The 21,287-nt window shown below is 34.6% G+C and overlaps 1 protein-coding gene across 7 annotated transcripts in view; it reads right to left on the bottom strand.

Annotated features, from left to right (window-relative positions):
* SCAPER (S-phase cyclin A associated protein in the ER) overlaps window positions 1–21,287 on the bottom strand; it is a 549,552-nt gene that overhangs the window by 384,723 nt on the left and 143,542 nt on the right. For 6 of the 7 annotated variants that reach the window (XM_042988321.1, XM_042988320.1, XM_042988324.1 and 3 more), the window contains 7 exons: window positions 16,740–17,002; window positions 13,425–13,658; window positions 10,661–10,831; window positions 5,161–5,236; window positions 4,838–4,955; window positions 4,462–4,573; window positions 826–966 (listed from right to left, as the gene is read on the bottom strand). In XM_042988321.1, coding sequence (XP_042844255.1) covers window positions 826–966; window positions 4,462–4,573; window positions 4,838–4,955; window positions 5,161–5,236; window positions 10,661–10,831; window positions 13,425–13,658; window positions 16,740–17,002 — 1,115 coding nt within the window. The remainder of the gene's footprint in view (window positions 1–825; window positions 967–4,461; window positions 4,574–4,837; window positions 4,956–5,160; window positions 5,237–10,660; window positions 10,832–13,424; window positions 13,659–16,739; window positions 17,003–21,287) is intronic. The other variant, XM_042988323.1, reaches the window with a different exon arrangement.

Genomic DNA, 21,287 nt, shown 5'->3' on the forward strand with positions numbered 1-21,287 from the left:
ACAAAAGGTTTCATAGGAACACTCTACTTTCAGATAGTAGGGGAAACTTATATAATAACCATTTTGGAAAACTGTTTCTTCAAAAGTTCAACATGAACCTATCATGATGCTCTGCTAATTCATTCTTAGGTATTCACCCAAGAAAATGAAAGCACACATGTGCACAAAGATTTACACATGATGATTCACAGCACCTAGATCTATAATGGCCAAAAATTAGAAAGTAAGCAAATACCCATCAACAGGTGACTGGATTAACAAATTATGGTATTTCTATACAATGATACACTTCTCAGCAATGAAAAGGAACTGATATACACAACAGTATGGATTACGTTCAAAATAACTATGTTGAGTGAAAGATGCCAGAGGAAAAGAATACATACTGTACGATTCCATTCATATAAAATTCTAGAAACTGCTAACATCTATAATGACAAAAAACAGATCAGCAATTGCACAGTAACAGAGTTGGAGGAAGGAATGAATACAAAGAAGAATGAACAAACTTCTGAGGGTGATGGAACTGTTTATTATCTTCACTGTGCTGATGGTTTCAGGAATATATACATGTCAAAACTCATCAAATTGAAGCTTTACATATGTGCTATTTATTGTCTGTCAATTGCACCTCAAAAAAAGCTGTAAAAACATAATATACATCTCACAGGATTACCATAAGTATATGATATTGCACCTAATAAGTTTTAGTGAGCCTGTTATTCTGGCACAGAATAAACACTTCATAAATATTACTTCTCATATTAACAACTGAAAAAAAGTACTTGGGTAACTAATTCAATGTTCAAAGCACCTAAGATATACCTTAGCTTCTTCCTCTTGTGCTTTTTTAACAATTGCTTGTAACTGCACCTCTCGTTTAAATTCAGCATGAAGTAATTTCTCTTCCATCATCCTGCGTCGTTGATCTAATAATTCTTCCTTCCACTTTCGGACATCTTTCTCCTATACAGAGTTATCATATCATTAATTTCAGCATACATAGTAATTTAACAGAAGGGAAAACTGATAAACAGCTTCGGAATGATAAATTCTAGAACCCAGAAAGACCTAAAGGAGCATGACTAATGATTGAGAACACAGACTAGGAAGCCAGACTGCTTGAGTTCATAATATACTTTGGTCACCTGCTAGCTAAAATCAAATGCTGGCTCAACATGAGTGGGAATAAAACTAGCATTCCACTGAAGTTGAATTTTAGCTACATAATTATGCATTTTAACAACCTCAAAAAGTATAATGCAGAAACAGCACTGGATTAAGAGCTAGACCACAGATCTTTAAAGCCCTTGCTCAGCAAATTATTGGTAATGTGACGCTGGAAACAGCACTTCACCTCTCCTAGATTCAGTTTTCACACCTGTAAAATGGGATTCAGTATGTTTAGTTCTGTGACCCACAAAGAATTCTGGTGATCAGATGAGACCACATATGTAAAACAGTGTTGAAATAACAACCTATTATATAAAAGGAAGGTGGGATTTATCATTAAAATTAATGTAAAAATTAAACCAGGTTGTACCAGTTGTACAACCTCTAACGTCTTGTACAATTTCAAGAATTTATTATTCTATTTGCAGGAATACTTGGAGATTACATATATATATGTAAGAAATTAAACTATATAATTTTTCCTGCCTGAAAAACACAGTAAGAGGTGAAGTTGTAGTTGTGTTACAGCATTTCTCTAAAGCTGAAATTAAATAATACATTAACTCTTATAGAATCCTACAACATGCAGTTTTTCATTTTGATTTATTGATTCTGAATGATCAAAATAATAATAATGACAAATTCTTAAGATTCGGGTAAAGAGGGGCACCCAGGTGGCTCAGTCATTTGAGCATCCAACTCTTGATTTTGCCTCAGGTTATGATCCCAGGGTCGTGGGATCAAGCTCTGTGTCAGGTTCTGTGCTGAGCATGGAGTCTGCTTAAGATTCTCTCTCTCTCTCTCTCTCTCTCTCTCTCTCTCTCTCTCTCTCTCTCTCTCTCTCTCTCTGTCTCTCTCAGGGCGCCTGGGTGACTTAGTTGGTTAAGCATCCGACTCTTGATTTCAGCTCAGGTCATGGTCTCACAGTTCATGGGTTCAAGCCCTGCACTGTGCTCTGCGCTGGCAGTGGCAAGCTGCTTGGGATTCTCTGTCTCTCTCTCTCTCTCTGACCTTTCCGCACTCATGCTCACTCTAAGTAAATAAACATTAAAAAAATACATATTCTCCCTCTCTTTTCCTCTGCCCTTCTCCCCCACTCACACTCTCTCAAAATAAAATAAAATAAAATAAAATAAAATAAAATAAAATAAAATAAAATAATTAGGTAAAGAGAAAAATCACAGATTTCCTTCTTTTCCCAATCAACTTTTCTACTGTACTAAAGAGAATCTTATACCACACCTCATTTTTTAAAAATATTGGGATTATTTGGTCCAACTATCTCTCCTAAATTTAAATTACACATTATAAGTAACGTAAATAATATATTTTTTTAGATTTTATTTTTAAATGTTTTGTTTTGTTTTTTTTTGAGAGAGAGAGAGAAAACGAGGGAGGGGCAGAGAGAGAGGGAGACACAGAATCTGAAGCAGGCTCCAGGCTCTGACCTGTCAGCACAGAGCCCAAGGCTGGGGCTAGAACCCACGAACCGTGAGATCATGATCTAAGCCAAAGTCAGATGTTTAATTGACTGAACCACCCAGGCACCCCAAGATTTTATTTTTAAGGAATCTCTACATACAACATTGGGCTTGAACTCAGAACCCCAAGATTAAGAGTCACTCATATGCTCCATCGACTGAGCCAGCCAGGCACCCCAATGCAAATAATATTTTAACCTATGCATATTAGTACTCTTTTCTAGTACTAGAAGGTAACAAAGGAGTTCCCATATACTGTGACAGTCACACATCTTTTGTCATGTTGTTTTAGGTACCTGAAGTACACAGACTCCAAGATGGCTCCCAACCATCCAGCCACCTGGTACTCAGATCCTTGTCTAATTCCCTCCCGCACTGTACCAGGATTGCAACCAACAGAATACAGCAAAAGTGATGGTTTATCACTTCCAGGATTAGGTTATAAGAGGCAAGGGCAGCTTCGAATTTGGCAGCTCATTTGTTCTTTCCTTCTCTCTCTTTGTCTTTGTCCCCTTCTCCTTTCCTCTCTTCCTCCTGGATTACTTTCTGTGGGGAAGCCAGGGGCTATGTCATAAGGACACTTGGGCTATGAAAAGGCCCACATGGCAAACAACTGAAGTCTACAGCCAACTGCTAAAGAGGACCTAAGGCCTGCCTACAACCACATGAGTGAGTCCAGAAGTAGATCCTGTAGCTCCAAATGACAGCATGACTGCAAATTCATGAGAGATTCTGAATAAAAATCACTAGGCAAGCCACTCTTGGTTCTCTTGCCCACATATAATGTGATAAACATCTGTTTTCAGTGGCTAAGTTTTGAGGTCTTTTGTTATATAGCACATTTAACTAATACAATATTTGCCTATATTTGCCACGTTGACATAACAGTAAGAATGACCAGACACTGAGCATCAGCCATCCTAATACTATGCCATTGTTATACACACTTGCCATATTTAATCATCACATCATGTTAATAATTAAAATTTTCATTTTAAAAATAAAGAAGCTGAAGGGTGCCTGGGTAGTTCAGTTGGTTAAGCGTCCGTCTCTTGGTTTTGGCTCAGGTCATGATCTCACAGTTTGTGAGTTCAAGCCCTGCACAGGGCTCTATACTGACAGTGTGGAGCCTACTTGGGATTTCTCTCTCCCTCTCTCTCTGCCCCTCACCAGCTTGTGAGCGCGCTCTCTCTCTCTCTCTCTCTCTCTCACTAAAAATAAATAAATAAACATAAAAAAATTCTTTTTAATTTGAAAAAGAAAGAAAGAAACTGAAATGTAATATTGTCAAGTAACTTGCCCAGTGCATCATATTTTATTATGTGGTAAAACCAGGATTTGAACCCTGCTTGGCCATCTCCAAATCCCATGTTCTTTCTACTATATCACACTGATCAGAAGTTGCACTGCTCTAAATATTCTAAAAATCTCTTTATAAATTCAATTAGTGCCCCAACTTATTCAAACCTGATCATCTGAAGCTCAAAACTATCCTACCAACTCATCCTACATTGTCCACAAGACTCCCCGAAGAAACGCCCCAATGAAAACAACAAAGGACAAAGTGCAACTTCAATAATCCATGCCAACTCTGCAAACATCAATTTACTAGCTAACTTATAAATGTCAATTTTTTTTCTTTTTTGCAGGTACCCTTCTGTAAATCAATAGGTAGAAATGCTTTTGTTTCCCAGAAAATTTAATTTTTATAGTTCTGCTAGCTTCTCTTAGACCCAAAAAATAGTCAAGTTAAAAATGAGTCCATCAATTTAAGGCTGTCAAAATTTTCTAAATATTAAAAACTCACCCTTTCTAATAATTTCTGAAGCTTTAATGTTTTCTCTTCACGTAACTTTTCCCTTAGCTGCTGTGCTTTCATTTGTTTTTCTTCATGTTTTTTCTTAGATTCTGCAATTGTTCTATTAACACAAACAAATGGATAGAAGACACAAATGTTTACATGATAAAGCCAAAAATATTTTTAGTCTTCAACATTCTTAAAATAAATACAGGAAGTACACACAACTAATTTTGGCTTAACATTTCAGGAAAACATTGTCACTTTTTAATAGATCTGTAACTATCATGAATAATATGCCTTAAAATGTTGTATAGCAATTTTACTAAAGACTAGTCAGTTTCCCTCTTGTGAAACATTTCAAATTAATTTTCAAAGGCCAGACCTTTTACGAGATGGTGAGGAAAGTTTTTCATGCATGTGAATTCCATGGCCTGGAGGTCTAGCAGGTTCCTCCTCTACAATATCCCCCCAGGATGTATTTTGGCGCCAAGTTTCACGAGCTGCCCAGAAAAAAAGAAAACCACCATTACTGTTTAACCACACAGTTCTATAAAACCAACATTTGAGAACAGGCTTTTAAAAGGCATCAGCATTCCCACTGTAAATTATTTATTTTACACATATAAACTCCACGTAATAAGATAATCTATTTTAAACCCTTTTAGCTGCACACAGACAATGCACACAGGCATACACACACAATACCTTCATAATCTGCAAGGACATCATTCCAATCCATAGACATACCACAGAAAGATACACTCCCACTGCCCATGCTGGCCTAAAATGTAATAAGGAAGAGTGAAAAACAAATATTTGAACACAATTATCACCTTAAAAATGAACTGTAGATGTAATTTTCTTACCTGTTAGTAAGAATTTAACAGTTCAAAACCAGAAAAAAGCTATATACCTCTTGTAGTTACAATAATCACCAAGTTAAAATACTATACAGTCTATATATTTTAAGAGGAAGACAAACCTACTTGTTATTAACAGCAGAGACAAATCAAGTAAATTTAAAAGAAACATATTGGCCTGATACTATATAACTCTGCCGTACTCATAGTATACCTCAGAAGAGCTCAAGATTATTCACTGGGCATTAAAAATTAATAGAAAAATATTTAAAACATTTACAGTTACTTTCATTCTGAAGAAATCCCTCTTATCAACATACATATCCTGAATGCTTAGTGATAGCAAGGTATGTATCATTTGCTTTTTATTAGTGGAACAGAAAAAAAGTAAATACCTTAGATTCTATTTCAGCCTCTGCAATTAAAATGTGAGTAATGCTGAGTTCTTACTTTTTCCAAGATTCAATTTCTTGATTTGTAAAATGAAAATAACAACTTCCAACTTGTCAGTTGCATTATATACAAAAATACTCTGTGGGGCGCCTGGATGGCTCAGTCAGTTAACTGTCCGACTTTGGCTCAGGTCATGATCTCACGGTTTATGGGTTCAAGCCCCACATCAGGCTCTGTGCTGACAGCTCAGAGCCTGGAGCCTGCTTCGGATTCTGTGTCTCCCACTCTCTCTGCTCTTCCACTGCTCATGCTCTGTCTCTCTCTCTCTCTCTCTCAAAAATAAACATTAGAAAAATTTTAAAAAATACTCTGTAATGGTTAAAGTGCTAAAAAATGATTTCCTATTGTTTTTGTATGAACTCTAAATCCTTCTGGCCCTAAGAATTTTATTTCTAAATGTAATTTTTGAACAATTATGCAAAAAATTCTGAAAGCTCTCAGAAAGAACCCAAAATGGCAGTGAAGTAGGAAGACCCTAGGCTCATCTTGTCCCAGGAACACAACTAGGTAACTATCAAATCATCCTAAATACCCCTGAAATCACCCTGAAGACAGGACATACTCCACAAGTAAAGAGAGAAGAGGCCATACCAAAGAAAGTAGGAAGGGCAGACATGGGTTAGGGGAGAAACAGATCATGGGTGCTGCAGAGAGGAAGGAGCTGTGGTCGCGAGGAAGGGCGAGAGAAAAAGACAAGCCCAGGAACACACAAGGAGAACGTTTCCCCAAAGCCACTAGCTTGGAAACAGAGAGGGACTGAATTTTCTGAGCTCTTGAAACCAGTAGGGTTTAAACGTTAGAGTTTTAAATGTCAGCAGGCTTAGCTGGGATAGAGCCCGGAGGGCACAACCCCGCTCCTGGAGAGGAGGCAGGCAAACAACCCCAGGGACAGTCAGTGTGGAAACAGTGATCTGAAGAACAGCTGGGGCACACAGTGGTGAGATTATTCCCTATTCTAGGAGTGTTTCCCAGAGAGGCAACATTCATGGAGACTGCTGTCCAGGAACAAAGGAGCTGGCTGAAACCATTTCCCTCCAACACCCCTCAGCATGAACACAAGGCCATCTGAGGGAAGCAGCTCAGCGCCAACACTGGCTGCCTAACTTGCTTCCACCAAGTCCCACACATCTGTGCTCTAGCAGGACTGCCCTTCTCAGTCAAGCTTGCCTCAGCCCTAGTGTGGTGAGTCCCTCTCCCAGAAAAACAGCACAAACCCCTGCCCACACCACGTCTCCTGACCAGAGAGTTCTACAAGACCTTGGTTCTGGTGGAGTTGGTGTCAGGTCTTAATGCACAAACACACCAGAGCACATCTAGTTAAAACTTACCACATTCAGGCCAGGGACCAAACACTGCCCCCAGCAGGCAAGGAGAGGCTCTACAGACAACTGGCCTAAAGGACAGAGCAGCCAAAACACAACAGTAAAGCATGTATAGCACACACCAGAGCCAATCCCTGAAGCGCCAGGCCCTGGGCAGTACATAAGGTCATTACTTTCAGGAGAAGGAGACATAACTGGCTTTTCTAACACAGAGAAGAAGGCAGATACCAGATAAAATGCCAAGACAGAGGAATTTATCCCAAATGAAAACAAGATAAGGCAAAACAGATATAAGTAACATGCCTGATGGAGAATTTAAAGCAATAATCATAAAGATACTCACTGGGCTTGAGAAAAGAATAGAAGACATCAGTGAGATGTCTCATTACAACAGAGATAAAAGAGTTTAAAAAAAAAATCAACTAGAGATGAATGAAATAAATGAGATTGGAAACAGGCTTGATGCATTGAACAGCAGACTGGAAGAAGCAGAGGAATGAACTAGTGACCTAAAAGATAAAATAATCAACAATAATGAAGCTGAACAAAAGAAAGAATAATTATGCAACACAAGAATAGACTTAGGGAACTCAGTGACCCCATCAAATATAAAGACATTCATATCAGAGGAGTCCCAGAAAGCAGAAAATGTTATTTCAAGAAATAACAGCAGAAAATTTCCGTAATCTGGGAAAGGAAACAGACATCAAGATCCAGGAGCACAGGGAACTCTGATCAAAATCATCAAAAGCGGGCCAACACCAAGACATATTGTAATCAAATTTTAAAATACAGTGAAAGAAAAAATCCTAAAAGCAGCAAGACAAAAGAAGTCCTTAATTTACAAAAGACCACCCATCAGGTTAGCAATAGATCTCTCCACAGAAACCTGGCAAGCCAGAAGTAAGTGGCATGCTCCATTCAATGTGCTAAATGGAAAAAGTCTGCAGCCAAGAATACTCTATCCTGCAAGGCTATCATTCAGAATAAAAGGGGAGATACACAGCTTCCCAAACAAAAATTAAAGGAGTTCATGACCACTAAACCTGCAATAAATATTAAAGGGGACTATTAAATAAATATTATTTATTTATTAAATATATTAAATATTAAATTAAATATATTAAATATATTATTATATTAAATATATATTATTTATTTATATATTAAATAAATATTATTTCCCCGCAATAAATATTAAAGGGGACTCTTTGAGTACAAAGACCAAAAGTGACAAAGGCAAGAAAGGATCAGAGGAAATCTCCATTAAAAACAACAAAACAAGTAATAAAATGGCAATAAATACATATCTATCAATAATTACTTTGAATGTAAATGGACCAAATGCTCCAATCAAAAGACATAGGGTGTCAGAAGGGATTAAAAAAATAAGACCCCTCTATATGCTGCCTACAAGAGACTCATTTTAGACCTAAAGACACCTGAAGATTGAAAGTGAGGGAGTGGAGAAACATTTATCACTCAAATGGATGTCAAAATACAGTCCAAGTAGCAATACTTATATGGGACAAACTAGACTTTTTTTTCTTGTATTGTCTTTATCCTGCTTTGGTATCAGAACAGTACTGGCCTCGTGGAATGATTTTGAATATGTTTCTTCTCTTCCATTATTTATGAGATTTGGTAAATATTGTCATTGTTTTTTTTTTTAATGTTTGATAGAATTCCACCAATGAAACCATGTGGTCTTAGACTTTTCTGTGCTCAGAGTTTTGATTCCCAATTCAACTTTCATTTTTGTTATTGGTCTAAGAAGATTTCCTACTTCTTGGATTCAAGATTCATGACTCAATCTTGGTAACTTGTACGTTTTTAGGAATTTTGTTTGTTTGGTTTTCTTCTAGTTATTTGATTTATTAATATATAATCATAGTAATCTGTTATCATCTGTTGTATTGTTTTCTCTTCTATTTTTCATTTTGGCTTATGTGTCTTCTCTCCTTTTTCTTAGTTAATGTAAAGTATTGCCAATTTTATTTCCTTTTTTTTTTTTTTTTGGAAAAACCAGTCATGACTTTCAATGTTATATTATTGTTTACTCTGGTCTCTACTTCTGATTTTTCTTTGTTATTTCCTTCCTCTACTAAATTTCACCTAAGTCTCCTCTTTTCCTAGTTCCTTGTGATATAATGTTGTTTACTTCAACACTTTTTTTTTTAATTTTTTTTTAACGTTTATTTATTTTTGAGACAGAGAGAGACACAGCATGAACAGGGGAGGGGCAGAGAGAGAGGGAGACACAGAATCGGAAGCAGGCTCCAGGCTCTGAGCCATCAGCCCAGAGCCCGACGCGGGGCTCGAACTCGCAGACCGTGAGATCGTGACCTGAGCTGAAGTCGGATGCTTAACCGACTGAGCCACCCAGGCGCCCCAACACTTTTTCTTAATACAAGCATTTATAGCATCTAGCATCTAACATTTGCTTTTTGCTGCATCCCATAGGTTACAGAATATTGTGTTTTATTTTTCTTTTGTTTTAAATTTTTTTTAATTAGTTTTCTTTATTCTTGAGAGGCAGAGAGAGAACGTGTGTGGGGGAGGGGCAGAAAGAGAGGGAGACACAGAATCCGAAGCAGGCTCCAGGCTCTGAGCTGTCAGCACAGAGCCTGATGTGGGGCCCGAACTCACGAACCATGAGATCATGACCTGACCCAATGTCGGATACTCAACCAACTGAGCCACCCAAGCGCCCGTTTTAAGACATATCTTAATTTGCCATTGGATTTCTTATTTGGCCCATTGCTTGTGCAGTGGTGTGTTAATATTTACACATTAAATATTTAATATTTACATTGTAGATTTTCCAGCTTTGTTTTTTTGTTGATCTTTAGTTTTGTACCATTGTAAATGGAAATTATACTTAGTATGATTTCCGTCTTTTTTTTAATGTTATTTATTTATTTATTTATTTATTTATTTGTTTATTTATTTATTTTTGAGAAAGAGGGAGACAGAGTACGAGCAGGAGAGAGGGGCAGAGAGAGAGGGAGACAGAATGCACGAAGCAGGCTCCAGGCTCTGAGCTGTCAGCATACAGCCTGATGCGGGGCTCAAACCCACGAACTAAAAGATCGTGACCTGAACCAAAGTCGGACACTTAACCAACTGAGCCACCAGGCGCCCCGATTTCAGTCTTCTTAAATTTGTAACATTTGTTATGTCTCTGGGATTCTTTTGTGAATACTTAAAAAAAATGTCTGTTCTATTTTTCTTGGATGGAATGTTTTAAATATATCTTTTAGAATCATGTATTCTGAAGTATGCTTCAAATAAAAAATGCTCTTGTTGGGAAAAAAAAAATACCCTTCTTTACCTGAGGGTGCTCGTTTAAAATAAAGCTATCAGAGGGGAGATAGCTGGGGGGAATGAGTGAAACAGGTGATGGGGATTAAGGGTACACTTAGGATGAGCACTGAGTAAAGATGTACAGAATGGGTGATCACTATATTACACCTGAAATTAATACAACACTATATGTTACTATACTGGAATTTAAAAAAAAATAAAAATAAAAAATAAAAATTTTTAATTTAAAAAATAAAACCTCACAGAAAAATCACTGTCGTTGTCAGTTTCAATATTAATATCGTTGTTTTCTTCTGCTTCAATTTCTCTGGTTAACTGCTCCTCTTCAGCAATAGCACTAGCAATAGCTTCTTCATTGGCCTTTTCTAGACGATCTGCTAGCTCTTCTTTTTTAGCAAGAACTTCTGCCATGGACTATAAAGTTAAAAACAAACAAAAGAATCATCAATTAAGTGAAAGTAATCATTTCTTTATGTACTAATGACACACTCAACAGTATACATAAAATAGCATTGATCTAGAATTATAAAATGTGGGGTTCAGTATAAGTTCAACCACTTGCTACTTGTGTGACTGGGAAGCTTCTTAAAACCAAGAGCCTATTTTGTATTCCATAAAATGGTACAGTAATTCATGACTTACCTTCATCATGAGACAGCTGTGTATGAGAAACTGTGAAGTTATACAAATAACAGGTATTATTATTAATGTCAAAGTATGAATTTCATTTGAGTGCCAAAATTCAAAACAGTTGTAGATCAAGTATCTTTAAGACAAAAGAAAAGCACTATAAAAGGAATATAGCCTGCTTGGGATTTTCCCTCTCTCCCTCTCTCTCTGCCCCTCCCCAGCTCACACTCTCTCAAAATAAATAAACTGTAAAAAAAAAAAATTTGAAATTTTAGTAAATTTAAAAACCTAGATCCACTGTAGCTAGGTTTTATATTAGCACATTTTTTACAACAATGGCAAAAGTTGAGCTTAAATAGAAAGGTTCAAACAGTCATTTTCTATTAAATTTTTTTCACGTTTATTTATTTTTGAGAGAGTGAAAGAGTGTGAGCTGCGTAAGTGGCAGAAAGAGGGAGACACAGAATCCAAAGCAGGTTCCAGGCTCTGAGCTGTCAGCCCCCTGACGCGGGGCTCAAACTCACTAGCTGTGAGATCATAACCTAAGCCAAAGTAGGACGCTTAACCAACTGAGCCACCCAGGTGCCCCTTGAACAGTCATTTTCTACCAAAATTTCTGTTGAATAAGATAACGGAAGAATTATTATTATTATTATTATTATTATTAACCTTTAGCTACAGGACTACTGCATTGAGAAGGAAAAGAAAAAGTTCTGTCATCACAGGTAGCAATTCTCTACAACCCCCCACTGAGAACCTACACAATGAGGTACATGTGGAGAACAATCCAAAGATTTAGCTCCACCAAGACAAATCCAAACACAAAAGATTTTTAAAATCTGGTTTAATTCAAATTCCTCTATGGAAACCAATTTGACAATAAATTTCATATATTGAAAAAAAAATAAAAATAAAAAAAATAAAAATAAAAATAATAAAATTCCTCTAAGAACTCTAAGAATATACTAATATTCATATCAAAAGCAGAGTATGTAAAGTACGTAAATTTGATCCTTAAAATAACCAAGAGTTTTTCATATTCTACCACAAGCTTATTTATACATGTGATCAAAATAAAATGGATGAAAGAATTTTTAAATAACTATTTAGTGCTTATTTAAGTATGGGATCTTTTTCCTCTTCTGAAATTTGATTCTCACAGAATCAATTAGCAAAATAAATAATATGATGCCTAGCTATGCAAGTAAAAAATATAAATATGACCAATTTCTATCCCATATATTAAACCTAGTACTTACATGACCATAATTATGTTTCACCTTTAAGAACAGTCACACTAAAAGAGCCAACTTAAAATATAATTTTCTCTTTATTCCTTACTTAAATTTTTAAATGTTTTTCTTATTACTATAGAGCCCTTATTTTTCCCTTATACAAACCCCTATCAAGTTTCATCTGTGTCTAATGTTATTATCTCTCTAAGATACATAATTTGATCTAATACCATCTGTCAATAGCATCTTTCAGCATGATAAGGCACTAAGTTTTTAAGGAGGTACAGTATACGGTGGCCATTTAAAAAATAAAATTTGATGGGGCACCTTGGTGACTCAGTCGGTTAAGCATATGACTGATTTCACCTCAGGTCATGATCTCATGATTTGTGAGATCAAGCCTTGCGACAGTGTGGAGCTTGCTTGGGTCTCTCTCTCTCTCTCTCTCTGCCTCTCCCCCACTTGTACACATGCATGCTCTCTCTCTCAAAATAAATAAAAATAAAGTAAAATAAGATTTGAATGATTTTTCTCAGTAATTTTTTGTGTGTGCCTATGTCTTCTAAAAGTTACTTTTATACTAGAATAACCCTTTCTGGATTATCCTCAGGTCATATATCTTACTACTAAAGTGAGAAATAGAAAGACACGAGGACAATAAGTAGTCATCTAAAAGCATAAAACTGTAATTCCAAATCAACACATTTTTAAAGGTTCTGCAATAGGGATGGTAAATAAATTTCATCTTGAAGACCAACTCCAAGCAAATGACAGAGGCTATCTAAAGAACTCTATTAAGAGAATTTTTAAAAGTCCAGTAGGCAACATTTTCCATCCATCAGAGTGCTAGACGTTGCATGGAAGACTTCATTGTTACTGGTTTAGTTTCTTAATGCCAGACTAAAAACCATTTGATCAAATCACAAAATGAATGATTTTAGCAACAGTTATTTAACTTGGCGATCTTATTTTCGTCCTCTACAAAATGAGAAGCATCTCAAAGCTTGCTATAAGAATAAAATATTAAAAAGAAATAACATGTACAAAATACTTTATAAAGTGTAAAGTAACACAATTTATTACTATTAAAGTTTTATGCCTCTTTAATATATTTACTCAGAATTCTGATAAGTTGTTCTTACCAAGTTAGCAGCACTCACATTTGAAATGTCTGAAGGGTCCATTTCACTCTCTATCCCTGCTTTCTCTGCTGAAAATATGTCATTTGCTTGCAAAGGAGGCATATCAGCTTGCTGAATAATTGAAACACATTCTGTATCAATGTGAACAGCAGGTATTTCAGAAGTTCGCAGAGAATGGTCTTGTAAAGTACTACTGCGAGAGCTCTTGACCTCATCCAATGTATTCACTGTGAACTAACAAAACACATTTACAGAGTGAATCAGACAAACTACTCCATTGTAGAAAAAATGATTATAATACACCTATCAACTAAAGCAGTAGCTGACTGGCTGACTGACGACTCACTCGTCTTTTTTCTACGTTTCAAGTGTAAGGAAAAAAAATACCATTAAGCAGAACAAATTTTATTTGCACACCTACTACGTACAGAGCAATACCTGAAATGCTTTATGAAAGCTTAGCTTTATTAAGCTATATTGAAAGTTTGGCTTTATTAAGCTATATTGCAATTACATTTTTATTTTTAGTAGGCTGATTCTTGATGAGTACTTTATATACATCACAAAAGAAATTCTAGTCACAAGTATAATAGTTTGTCTTATATTCAAATAACTAAAGGTATTTATGTGGTTTTGTAAAGATTGTCTGTCTAATATCAAATGAAGGCACTTTTCACCAAAATATATACTTTCAGGGCATTTTACTCATAACAAGACAGTTGCTCCCTTAAGATAACATTAACAAACCTCAAAGTATCTTTCATGTAAACCCACATGGTACACAATACCAATTCTCAGATCTAAAAGAGAAAATACACCATAAAAAGTATAGTATATCTGAGCAAGCAATTCCTATTTAGATTTCAATATCCTCCCCCATTACCCTTTAGAAATATTTAACACATAACCAACAAAAATAGGAAAATGATCTAAGTCAAATAAAGTACTGTCTTAAACCAAATACCCATTTTTTAAAAACCTCCTAGTTTAGTAAATAGAAACATGTCTTTATTTCCACTTTGTAACAGAGTACAGAAAGAATGGTGCTGTGTTTTCCAATTATACTCAGAGTAATGAGCTACAAGTAGAACTAAAATCTAAAATTGTGAATTTCAAACCCACTCACATCACTATTTAAATAAACATTAGATAAATATTGCAGTGGCCATGAAGCTCCCAATTTGATTAATTATTTATATAAATATGAAACTTGGTCAAGTCTTATAAACTACTTTAAAAATTCTACTATTGGTCAAAACTTAGTGTCCCAAAGCACTGATTTTAGTGTACGTATTATTTAAATTGTATCTCATTGTTTATATCACTATCAACATTATCTATACATCATTCACCATAGTTTATAATCTTCTTGGCAATATTTATATTGGCATTACTGATGTTTACAATATAGTCAACCCTGTTTATTAAAAAATCAGTATCATTTATACAGTAAAATCAAAGCTAAACTATAATGTTGAAAAAATATACAATATGCTATTTCCATTTTTAGAATGACAGTGGAAAAAACAAATATTATCATTAGCTTGGACACCAAGAGCAGTGAACTTTTTATATGGAAATATTTTAGCAATAGTTAAATTACTCAAAAGTTGTATGTATGGATTATTCCTAAAATCCCAAATCATGTAAGTTTATTCATTACGCAAAACCAATGTAATTTTTATATTGTTAAGTTTTATAGCTAAAATATATGTTAGCAAAAATGCTACAGGTCTGTTAAGTGATACAAAAAGATTTTTATACCAAGTTTACCTACATTAAAAAGTTTCTGAAAAAGTATAACCAACAAAAATACTGATTATTTCCTGTGTCTAGGATTCTGCTCCATAATACAGTAAATTAAAGGCAACATAAGATACCCCTCACAAGGAGCTTCCAATCTCACATGGGCATAAAACATACATACATTAAGGAGTTACAGAACATCGGGAACAATGTACAGTTAAGAGCCATTATCATCATTAAGAAGAAAAACATGGAAATTGAGTACAATTTCCAATAAAAACAAATATCCTACATGTAAAAAGAGAAAACTTTAAAGCAGAAATACTATTCTAAACTGAGAAATAATGTAACTATTTTACAAATTTTTACTTAGCCCCTGTATCATATAAACAATCTCTTATGTTTCATTTTGCATAAAATTATGCCTATTGAACATATATATTCATGTAAACAAATATCTAAAAAATGCATTCCTTCATCAAATAAGTAAAATAAATTTCAAATGGACTAACAGCAGAAATACTGAGAATATCATCTTTAAAGAATTACATTAAATATTGGCAAATGACTATACACTTGAATTGCAGGATGTAAAAGGAGAGCAAGTTCAAAATGATCCTTACTTTCATCAACATTTTTAATAACACTCCAAATTAAACAGTAGACCACCATTTAAACCAAGTAATTCAAATTAACAACAAAGTTGGGAAAATTAATATATGCCTCTAGATGTGACACTAAGGCCAATCACTTTATTTCTGTCAAAAATGCATAAGCTAACTTGGATAATAAACTAACTGAAGGATATTCTACAAAAAAAATAATGCAATGTATTCTTCAAAAACATTAATGTCATGAAAAACAACGATAAACTGAAAAACTGTCCCTGATGAAAGATGTTAAAGAAACAAAGCTGAATTTATAATGTGTGATTCTAGATTGGATCTCTGCTCAGAGAAAAAATTCTATGAAGGAAAGGGCACCTGGATGGCTCAGTTGGGTAAGCATCCAACTTCGGCTCAGGTCATGATCTCACAGTTCATGAGTTGAAGCCCCGCATCAGGCGCCTCACTACCAGTGTGGAGTCTGCTTGGGGTTCTCTCTCTCTCCCTCTCTCTCTGCCCTTTCCCCCCTCAAAATAAATAAATAAATTTTAAAAATTCTATGAAGAAATTACTGGTACATGGATATGAATTATAAATTAGAGGAAAATACTATATAGATATCAAATTCCCTGAATTTTATAATTAAAATGGTTAAGGGTTTCTTTATTCTTTGTAGATACATGCTATAATGCAGGTAAATGGTTATGGTGTTTGCATATTGTTTAGTATACATGTGTGTGACATGTAAGTATGAATAAAGAAGAAAAAAGAAAAAATGAGGCAAATGTTAGTCTCTGAATCTAGGTAAAGAGTATAGGAGAGTTCATTGTTCATTCTTGCAACTCTTCTGGAGATCTGAATTTTTTTACAATAAAAAGTTAAAAATAAAACAGGAAAATAAGACATTCCGGCATAGACATATCCCTTATAAAAATGTAGTAAAAGGATTTTCAGAATGTACTACCTGGGTTCTTTCAGCAAGAGGATGGTCACAAGAGTGTAATGAGTCTTTGGACCGAGATTCTATAGTATTAGAAGGTCCATCTCCATCAAATTCACCTTTCTCAATGCTTTCATCAGGTAAAAGTTGTATATTTTCTTTATCACTGTCATCCTTTGACCTTAATGTTTCTGTTGCTACTGAAACTTTTGTCATCACTGCTGTTGATCGTGAGCGAACAGGCCTTCCCCTCTGAACAGTCTCCCATCCTTCAGCATCTTTCCGTTCTATGCAATTGAGGGAAGGAAATAAATCAAGATTTCTTTAGATGATAAAAATTTTCAAAACCTATAAAATAAAAACTTTTTCCAATCAAATTCGTATTAGGTGTAACTAATATATAAACATGACACTAACTATACAAGATGCAGTGTGTGTATGTGCATATGTAATGTCTAATACAAGTACACTGTGGGGTTGGTATGATTTTCCATGTTTTACAAATGACAAAACTGAGATTCAGATTAAGACTGACATAGGCCACAGAGTCAGAAAGTAATAATAAACATTTATATAGTGTGTACTGTGTGCTAGCACTGTTCCAAGTGTCTACATATTGTAACTCTTAATCTCCACAACAACCCTGTAATACCAATACTATCACCCCAATTTTATCATTGATAAAATTTATCATTTGTCATTTCACTTACCCCATTTATCATTGAAAATAATGAGACAAAGAGAGGATAAGAAATTTCCCCAAGGTCACACACCCAGTAAAGGTAAAGCCAAGATGCAAGTTTAGGCAAATTGGTTCTGGTGTTCATGTCCCAGTGGTTACATAAAAACTGCCCTCCACCCCCATCTTTCAGAATCCAAACATAGGCCTACCTCAAAAGTCCAAGTTCTTTCCTCTATCCTAGTACTAATACCATACATTTGACTGTATGTCAGCACAGAGCCTGCTGTGGATCCTCTGTCCCTCTCTCTCTGCCCCTCCCTCACTTGTGCTCTGTGTCTCAAATAAATATTAAAAAAAAATAAAAATACAATTGAACTCTAGGTTATCTACAAGAAATTCACTTAAATACTTGTATTCACCTAAATACAAGGTCATACGTAAGTTCAAAGTGAGAAAGACACACCATGCAAATACTGAGGAAAGCAGGAGTAGATATATTATTATCAGATAAAGTAGACTTCAGAGCAAGAAATTACTAAAGAAACAAAAACATATTATATAACGATAAAAGCATTGCACAGTGAAGATATATACCCCTAAGTATGTATACACCGAACAATATAAACTCAAGATACACAGCAAAAAAACTTGTAAGGATGAAATGAGAAAGAGAAAGATGCACAATTACAAATGTGGACTTCTAACTCCCTCCCAGGGACTGATAGAACTAGATAGAAAATCAGCAAGTATATAGAAAAATTGAACATACAATCAACCAACTTGATATAATAGCATACACAAAACAGTCCATTCAACAACAGTAAAATGCTTTTTTTTTCAAATATATACAGAACATTCAGTATCACAGACCATATTCATTCTATAAAATAAAGTTTAATAAACCAATTCTATAAGAAACACAAACTATAAAACTCAACCAAAATGAAAACAGACTATCTGAATAGTCTCATGATTATTAAAGAATTCAATTTGTACTTTTTAAAAGTTCCCCACTGAAAACCTCCAGGCCCAGATGGTTTCTCTGGCAAATTCTATGCAACACTTTTAACAGGATTTAAAAATTTTACACAACTATTCCAGAAAATAGGAGAGGAGAGAACACCTCCCAAGTACCAAGGCCAGTTTTACCTTGGTACAAAAACACACAAAGACAGTACATAAAAATAAAACTAAATAACAATATTTCTCATGAATTTAGATATAAAAATCTTCAACAAAATATCAGCATATCAAATCCAGCAATGTATAAAAAGAATTACAAACCATGACCAAGTAGAATTAATTACAAGTATGCAAACCTGGTTCAACATTCAAAAAAAATCAACGTAATTCACTACTGGTCCACTGACTATACAAGTAAAATCATATGATCCTATCAACTGATGCAGAAAAAGTACTTCACAAAATCCAATATCCATTCTTGAGAAAAATGTATTAAGCTATAATATAGGGGAACTTAACTCAATAAAAAGCATCGACAAAAAACCTATAGCTAACATATACTCAATGGTGCAAGAATGAATGAATAATTTTCCCCATGATCTAGAACAAGAAAAGGATGCTTCCTCTCACCATGCTTCTTCAACATAGTACCAGAAGTCCTACACAGTGCAAAAAGGCATGGGATGTGGGGATGGGGGGGAAGGAAAAGAAGAAATAAAACTGTCCCTGTTTTCAGATGACATGATTGTCTACATAGAATATCCCAAGGAATTACATAAAAATTCCAGAATTATTACATAAATTCAGTAATGTTGCAGGATACAAGTCAATGCACAAATGCACTGCATTTATACAGACTAACAGTGAACATGTGAAAACAAATTTGAAACAATTTATGATTACACTAAAGAAAATAAAATATTTAGTAATAAGTCTAAGAAAAAAGGTACAGAATATGTATCCTAAAAACTACAAAAGGCTGATTAAAAAAAGAGAAGACCTAATAAATTGAAAGACATACCATGTTCATTAAAAAATGATTAGAAAATCCAGCATCGTAAGTGTCAATTCTCTCTAAAACGATCAACAGCATAATGTAATTTCTATCAAAATACCAGTAACATTTTTTTGAACATTAGAAAAGCTTACTCTAAAATTTATATAGAAAGACATAAAACCTAAAAGAGCTAAAAACAATTTTTTAAAAAAAGAATAAATTAAAAGTAATCACTCTATTCAATGTTTTAAGGCTTACCACAGAGTGAGATTAATCAAGAAAGTACAGTATGGGTGGAACAACAGACACACAGATCAATGAAATAGACTACTTTAAAACCCAGAAATACATCCACACAAATATGTCCAACTGATTTTTGATAAAATTTCAAGAGAAATTCCAACAAATGGTGGTAGTAACAAGACATCCAAGGCAAAAAAGTAAACCTCCATCTAAAACTCACACTTCACCCAAAATTCAGTCAAAAAGCATCACTAATTTAAGATGTAAAACTATAAAACCTAGGAAGAAAAAAAAAAAACAAGAAATCTTTCAAACATATGGCTAGACAATGAGTTCTTACACTTGACACCAAAAGCATGATCCATAGGAAAGCCTCACAAACCTCATCAAAATTGAAAAATTTTCCCCTGCAAAAGACTCTATGAAGACAATGAAAAGATAAACAACAGACTTGTAGGAAATACCCAATGATGTCTAGAATATATAAAGAACTCTGAAAATTCAACAGTAGTATTACAGACAATCCAACTAGAAAATGGGCAAAAGATGTGAAGAAACACTACAATGAAGGGTATATACAATTGGCAAAGAAGTAAACAAAAGACATTCAACATCATTAGCCATTAGTGAAATGCAAATTAAAAACCACAATGAGATATCACTCTATACCTATCAGAATGGTTATATACAATATAATCACAGTATTACATACTAATAATGGATGGGGAGATGCAGGGTTAGAAGGGTGTTAAGTAAAGGATATGAGATTTCTTTTTTATCTTTCCAGTTGTACTGAGATATAACTGACATATAACATCATATTAGTTCAAGGTGTACAACATATTGTTTGATATATGCATATATCAGGAAAGGATTACCAAAGTAAGTTTAGTCAATATACAACACTTCACACAGTTAACAAATGTTTTTTCTTGAGATAAGAACTTCTAAGATTTACTCTCTTAGCAATGTTCAAATATATATACACCACATATTCTTTATCCACTCATTGACCAATAGACACTTAAGTTGTTTCTATGTTTTGGCTATTGTACATAATGTTGCTACGAACAAGGAGCAGGTATGTTAGTATTTTCATTTCTTTTGGATACACACCCAGAGGTGGGATTGCAGGATCATATGGCAATTCTATTTTAATTTTCTGAAGAATCTCCATACTGTTTTCCATAGTGGCTATACCAATTTACATCCCCATCAACACTGTACAAAAGTTCCCTTTCCTCCACATTCTCTCCAACATTTGTTATCTGTCTATTTGATGACAACCATTCTGACAGATGTAAGGTCATATCTCATTGTGGTTTTGATTTGCCTTTCCCTAATGATTAATGATGTTGAGCACTTTTTCAGGTACCTGAGGCTAGTTGGATACTTTTTTGGAAAAGTGTCTATTCAGATCCTCTGCCAATTTTTTAATTACATTGTTTGTTTTTTGCTAAAGAGTTGTATGAGTTCTTTATATATTTTGGATATTAACCCCAATCCAATACATGATTTACAAGTATTTTCTCCCATTCTATAGGTTACCTCCTCATTTTGTTGATGGTTTCCTTTGCTGTACAGAACTCTGTAGTTTGATGTAGTCCCACTTGTTTTTTGCTTTTGTTGCTTTTCTTTGGTGTCAAATCCAAAAAATCATTGCCAAGACATACATTTTTGAGGTGAT

This window comes from Panthera tigris, chromosome B3, assembly GCF_018350195.1.
Source record: "Panthera tigris isolate Pti1 chromosome B3, P.tigris_Pti1_mat1.1, whole genome shotgun sequence".
In the NCBI taxonomy this organism is placed as follows: domain Eukaryota; kingdom Metazoa; phylum Chordata; class Mammalia; order Carnivora; family Felidae; genus Panthera; species Panthera tigris.